The 6,274-nt window shown below is 35.5% G+C and overlaps 1 protein-coding gene across 4 annotated transcripts; it reads right to left on the reverse strand.

The window, feature by feature from the left end:
* Positions 1–445: 445 nt before the first annotated feature.
* On the reverse strand, positions 446–6,244 carry LOC132190563 (putative cysteine-rich receptor-like protein kinase 31). 4 transcript variants are annotated; one of them, XM_059605598.1, is made up of 8 exons: positions 6,119–6,244; positions 5,944–6,026; positions 4,627–4,713; positions 3,437–4,495; positions 2,977–3,101; positions 1,707–1,793; positions 1,541–1,608; positions 446–924 (listed from the first exon to the last, which is right to left on the reverse strand). In XM_059605598.1, the coding sequence occupies exons 4-8, from the start codon at positions 3,548–3,550 to the stop codon at positions 692–694; spliced, it is 627 nt and encodes a 208-aa protein (XP_059461581.1). In that variant the 5' UTR covers positions 3,551–4,495; positions 4,627–4,713; positions 5,944–6,026; positions 6,119–6,244; the 3' UTR covers positions 446–691. The 4 variants fall into 4 exon arrangements, 2 of the variants coding, with proteins under 2 accessions (XP_059461581.1, XP_059461589.1); XM_059605606.1 differs by having other exon boundaries at positions 3,437–4,713; positions 5,944–6,000; XR_009441149.1 differs by lacking the exons at positions 1,541–1,608; positions 1,707–1,793 and having other exon boundaries at positions 3,437–4,713.
* Between the last annotated feature and the right edge of the window lie 30 nt (positions 6,245–6,274).

A 6,274-nucleotide genomic window follows, 5' to 3' on the forward strand; every position in this document is an offset into this window, starting at 1 on the left:
TATATATATATATATATATATATATATATATTTTAATAGAAAATAAGGGTAAGATTGAAATTTCACACCCTTCCGTTAGGATTTCACAAAAAATCCTAACGGAAGGGGCAAAGTAGAAGGAAACGAAAGTTGGATACATCAAAGTGAGAGTTTTTGAACAATAAGGAAATGTCTGCAAAAAGCGCGAAAGTATAGGAGAATAAGTGAAATTTCCCTAAAAAAAAATTTACACGTCTGTTTATGGACTTTTTATACAACCTTGGGGTTGCCAAGGCCACCCACCCATCTACTTTGGTCCGTCCCTGTCTCACTCCTTCCGGTCTAAACTGAATTAGAAAACAAAATATCGTGGATGGATGCTCCAAACTCTCTTAAATTTTACTAGAAATATATGGTCCATTCTCGCAAAACACCCTAACCTCAAACCAAACAGTAGAGACTAATATATCTGATGTCTAAATATCCATCATATTTTTTTATTCTATCTTTATTATTATGAATATGAATTAATAAACTACTAAACATCATGAGACGTGATAATTCCTTGTATCATTGATAAACTCAACATTGTGCACTAAGCTTAATTAAATACAAAAAACTCTATGAAGAATAGTAGTATTACATTTCAAGATCATCAACCTTGCAAGAATAGCGCTGCTTTTAGATTGGTCTGACTCATATCATCCCTAGATTATGCTCCTGTTGCAAGGACATCTAGTTTAATGTCGTTGTGCTCAAAATTTGTAGCTTGTGAGGGCTCTGGCAAAGTGATAGAGTAGGTATTAAGCATAAGAAAGACCGAGGCCATAGCTGGTCTATCAGTTACATTTTCTTGAACACACAGTAATCCAATGTGGATGCATCTCATTATTTCAGTGTGGGATTTACAAGATTTGAAGTTGTCCCCTCCCAGTTTTTCCATACCTGCAAAATAATTTAAGTAAATGAACACACACAAAATCAAGGAGAATATTCTTTTATTTGTCAATTTTCTTTTCGGTTCAACAGATGTGTTGCACAATAAGGGAAGTACTCTTCTATCCCTAAGTCCCTCCATACCTAGTGTAAGGGGTTCGATTTGGATCCAAATCCCGTGCAATCTCAATGCACCCGATCCCCATCCATTCGATCCAAAATCTAAGTACAACTCTAAGAGACTTTTTAACGACTAGGCTAACTGACACCCATTCATTTTGTCAATTGATTCATACCGATTAAACTAATAGCTACAAAGGAAAATGTAACAAGGAACCCCAGGGAGTAGCATATATTCCACTTCAAGAAGCTAATTATAAGATACTCCACCTCATGGAGTTGAGGCACTCTTCAAATCTAGCCTTCCCCTCTCTTTGGGTCTATTTACTCATTGAAAAGAAAATAGAAAGTATTGAAAGATAATAATATACATTTTTGGATAATAAACTCATTCACATAACGATAATTAATATACTTACATAACTCAGAAGGTCCTCTATATTCTCTCTATTCTAAAAGCATTTTTTTTTTTTTGCCCAGTCACTATCTCTAAAGTTTAACATACCAAAATTAAAGACATCAGACTTCACCGAGAATTGTCCATATGTCCCATATTCTGAAGCCATATACCCACTGCACATCCACAATTAGTTCAAAAATAGTTGTTATGACTTTCTTGTAGTTTCTATGGCACAGAGTAAACATTAGCTCTACCTTGCTGCGATACTTACAAGGTTCCCACAATTCTACTTGTATTGGCTTCAATTTGATCAAATTCAAACAATCTTGCCATACCAAAATCTGAAATTTTAGCATTTCTGCATCTAATAGAATGTTATTAGCTTTGAAATCACGCTAAATAATACGAAGTCAAGAATCTTCATGAAGATAAACAAGCCCTCGAGCAATGCCTCTTATAATTTTGTACCGCTCCTCTCAATCCAGATTTGCACATTTGATTGGATCTATGCATTTAACCAAGTTAATGACTATTGAAGTAAAATGTGCCGAAGTCTTATCCTCACTAGGCCTGAAACCCAAAATAAATTACTACCAATGCAATATATAGATATAAAATTAAGATAAAAGTGTAGCCATACCAAATATGAAGTAATCAAGGCTTGTATTGGGCACAAATTCATAAATCCTTTCATTTCCTTCCAAGCAAAAGCCTAAAAGCTTAACTAAATTTCGGTGTTGAAGCTTGGATAGCAACAAGGCTTCATTTTTAAATTCTATATCTCCTTGTTTAGAGTTCATTGATAACCTTTTAGCAGCAATAACTTGTCCATTTGAGAGTTTACATTGAAAAAATATTTTAAAACAAAGCATAATTAACACTCAAATTTTATATATATATACAAGTCATCACAAATACTTGATATATTTCCAAAAATAAAATCACATCACCTTATAAACAGTACCAAATCCACCTTGTCCAAGCTTATTCGCATCAGAAAAGTTTTCTGTTGCAACTCTAATAGTGCCGAAGTCAAATTGCAAGGATTCCGCATTTCTAATCTCATCCACAACTTCATCTAGGAAGAAGTCAACACTTTTCCAAATTATAAGTGCATTGTTAAACGAGGATCAACACAACTTAAATTACTTGCATAGAACAACAAATGAGCTTTCCAAAACGAATTATTGATATTAAATTTCTCTAAAAACCTATAGCACGGTAATAATTTTCTGTTTGCTTTAGAGGAATTGTCATTTCTTGACAGAAGACTCTGATTTAATGGTCCTTGATGATAGCTAAGTATTGTTTGATAAAATGAAAATATTCTCCAAATTATATCACTTTATTTGTAAATTATTGATTGAGAATTCTTGTGCTCATAATATATTTCGACCGAATTTTATTCCCGTAAGTATCACCTAGACTTGCATCTATATGATGAGCATATATTTTCTAACTCTGTCATTTTCTTTGAGATATATAATTCAAATTCTTACTCTTTTCATAACAAAGAGCAGTGAATCAATTTCTTTACTTACTTCCTTGTTTCTCCCATGGCCTCCCAACTCTTAAATAGATGCAGATGGAGATGACTAGTACCACAAGAGCAACAAAGGGCACAACTATAATGATCGCAGTTGGAGATTTTCCACACTCTTCTCACCTGCAAAAACCAGAAATATGTTCACATTAAGACAATAAGGGGCTGAATTTAAATTCAAGCAGTCAGATACATAGAAAGAGCTACCATAGTTGGTAGTTGTTTCGAAACTCTTAACAAATTATGCAGTTAAAGTTAAAAGGAACAACCCCGCCAAATTAAAAAAAATCCTTCTTCTTAAGATAAAAAAGTAAAAAAAGAAAGGAAATGGAAATGTTAAAAGAAAAAAGTATTCATGAAAAATATTAATAGCAAACAAATTCATGATCAAAGACCACTTAGAAATACTTCACTTGGACAAATTTGCTATGTTTTAAGCATAACGACACAGCTGGTACCTGGTGGAGGCGGTGGCGATGGCGGAGGCGGAGGCGGAGGCAGAGGCGGTGGCGATGGTGATGGTGATGGTGATGGCGCATCAGCAGCAGGGTGGTAGAAGCCGTAGATCTCATACCTAAAATTACGGCTGGGTCTAAGAGTTCTCCCACCTATTCTCCCAGCACAACAATTCCAGTAATTTTCAAAAGCCAAACTCAAGCAATAATTGCAATCTTGCTCGGACAATTCAGGTGTGCACTGCACAAGTGCATTTATTGCTTGGAAGTTTTGTCCTGGTGCATTTCCTATTGCAAACTTACAGCGAGAACCACCTGCTGCAGCTCGACCTCTTAGCCTTCCCTACAAATTCCAGAGGAGATTATTAAACTCAACCTTCACGTCGACTGATACGCTATCGTACGTCGTTCCACAAAGGAAATTCAGGAATATCTTCCATGGTCCTAAATATGTTGCGGCTTGAGTAGCATAACATGCACTCGTCATACCATACTATTGCTTCCTTCTGACTGAGACAACACTGTAGCGTGAGATAATCTTTGGCGACATCGAGGCAATTAGGGCAAACATCAGGCTTAAAATCTCCTCTACAAAGTCCAATTGCATAGACTTTGTCATGGTTTTTCCCATAATACGAAAAATAGAACCCGAACTCAATTTCAGTGTTGTTGGAGAGGATGGAGAGGACGAGATTCAGGTTTCCCATGTAGCTACTGTCACTGGTGTAGTTACCCTGCTTATCAGAACAGTTTTGGCGAAGGAACGTTGGCCGGTTGGCAATGGCTGGAGCAATGAGAGTGCATATGGCAGACAGGAAGACTAGTCTTGAAGAAACCACAGCTGCCATGTGTTCCACAAAATGGTACCCAAGTAACTCATCATATATATAGCTGCGCTCCTTTGAAAGGGTGGACGCGCGGGCCAACTAAAAACCCTTGAATTCATAGTACTCCATGATTTCTGAAACTCTAATGGCAGACTAAGACCAGTCTTTCTGGTCACAGAAGGGCATAGACTACTAGTCGATCGATCGCCCAATTTGGCCAACCACGCATGTAAGCCTGAATCCAATGAGAATTCATTATCTGCGGATTTTTATTTTTTTTTTCCTCTCCCTGTGAATTCAAGAATTGCAAGAAAGAAAAAGGCTTGTTTTTCTCTTCTCCCATGCACCTTCCGCTACGTTACGTACCTTACTTTCCTTGTTATTTCTCGACAAACGCTGAGACAATCGCAACTTAAAGGAAGCTTCGATGGAAGCACAAACAAAGCTCCATTTCTGCACTCCATGACAGCGGTGAAGTCAGGATATTATATATTCCAGAATGCCAAGAAAAAAAGAAACAATCTAGGCGATATTCCATAAAATAGAATGAAAAAAGTAATTATTAAATATACCTACAAAGATTTGAATTACGATAACAAGCTACAAAAATGCACTTTTAATCAACCTTGACATAGATAGGTGACCCAGATTTTAAAAAAAAATAAATAAATAAATAAATGCTTTTATTCAAATTGTTTTTACTTTTTATGTTTTATTTTTTTTGGTAGTACTACTACTGAAGAAAAATCAATTTTCACTGTGGCATTATCTTTCCAATCAATTTCTTTCTTAGTTTACAAAACCAAATAACTTGCAAATATAGAGGAGCCAAGGATTTTTTGAAATTAGGATAGAAGTTAACTCAGAAAAAATTAGGCGGATAGGCCTCTCCCTTTGCCGTGGTCCATACAAGTGTCTTATATTTTAATCAATCGTGCGCTTTGAACAATGAGTATAGAATTAATGGGTCAGTGGTATTTTAATCTAAATTGTTGGAGTACAGGAAATCAATGACCGTCTTAGCCTCCCCTTTTATCTTCTTACTGGAGGGGACTTCTTATTTTGCTTTTCCTTCTTTCTGATGAGAAAAAAGGCACCCTTTTTTCGCGATCACTAATGCTAATCACGTTAACTCACGGGGTCAACATTTTTACTTCCAAATAAACAAGTAATTCTAAAAGTCCCTCTTTGTTATTCATATGTCCCTCTAAAAGTAAGGTGACTTTTAAAATCAGCATTTGATCAAAATCCAATAGTGATAAATCACAAGCTCAATGATGTTTTTAAGAACTATATCATTCTTAAAATGACACAAGAATGACTTCTAGCATTACTCCAAATATACTCTTCGCCCATCCTATTTTTCCATATATATATATATATATATATATATATGTTTCACTCACTTTGCAAATGGAATGGGAATAAATAGCCTGAAAAGGTTTGTAACACTGTAATTAAAGTAGAAACTGCCTTACCTTACTGTGGTGAAGGCTTGTGTATTAATGGATAATTCTGTTACAAATATATGAAGTTGATGAACTAATAAATTCAAACATACAGATGGTCGAGGATTTAAAACTAAAAGATTTTGGTAGCATTTTTTAGTGTAAATTATTTGATACAATTTTCAATAACACAGTGATTTTGAGTTATTGTACATAGCACAAATATTAACCTTACCCAATGGTCCTGGTATTATGGGAAGAAGTACCATGTACAAGCATGATGCGGCAACCTCTGCACCAAATGTATGAGAATGGAGGCTGTGTGATGCACGTAAGAAAATTTGGTGAAAAGACCATTTCTTCAATGAACAATTATAAATAAAGTTTTGGGTAAGATGAATGAGAAGTACCTGATTCGAGCAAAAACAAGCCCCAGAAGTAGTTTCCAGCATCAAATATCCTGCTTAGCTGGGTACGAATTCTTGGCGTGACAAAAACAAAAACTCCTACTCGAGGCACAGCGAAACCGAACAACTTTGTTGAGCTTCTTACCACAATATGATATG

The sequence above is a fragment of the Corylus avellana genome, chromosome ca1, assembly GCF_901000735.1.
Source record: "Corylus avellana chromosome ca1, CavTom2PMs-1.0".
NCBI classification, from domain to species: domain Eukaryota; kingdom Viridiplantae; phylum Streptophyta; class Magnoliopsida; order Fagales; family Betulaceae; genus Corylus; species Corylus avellana.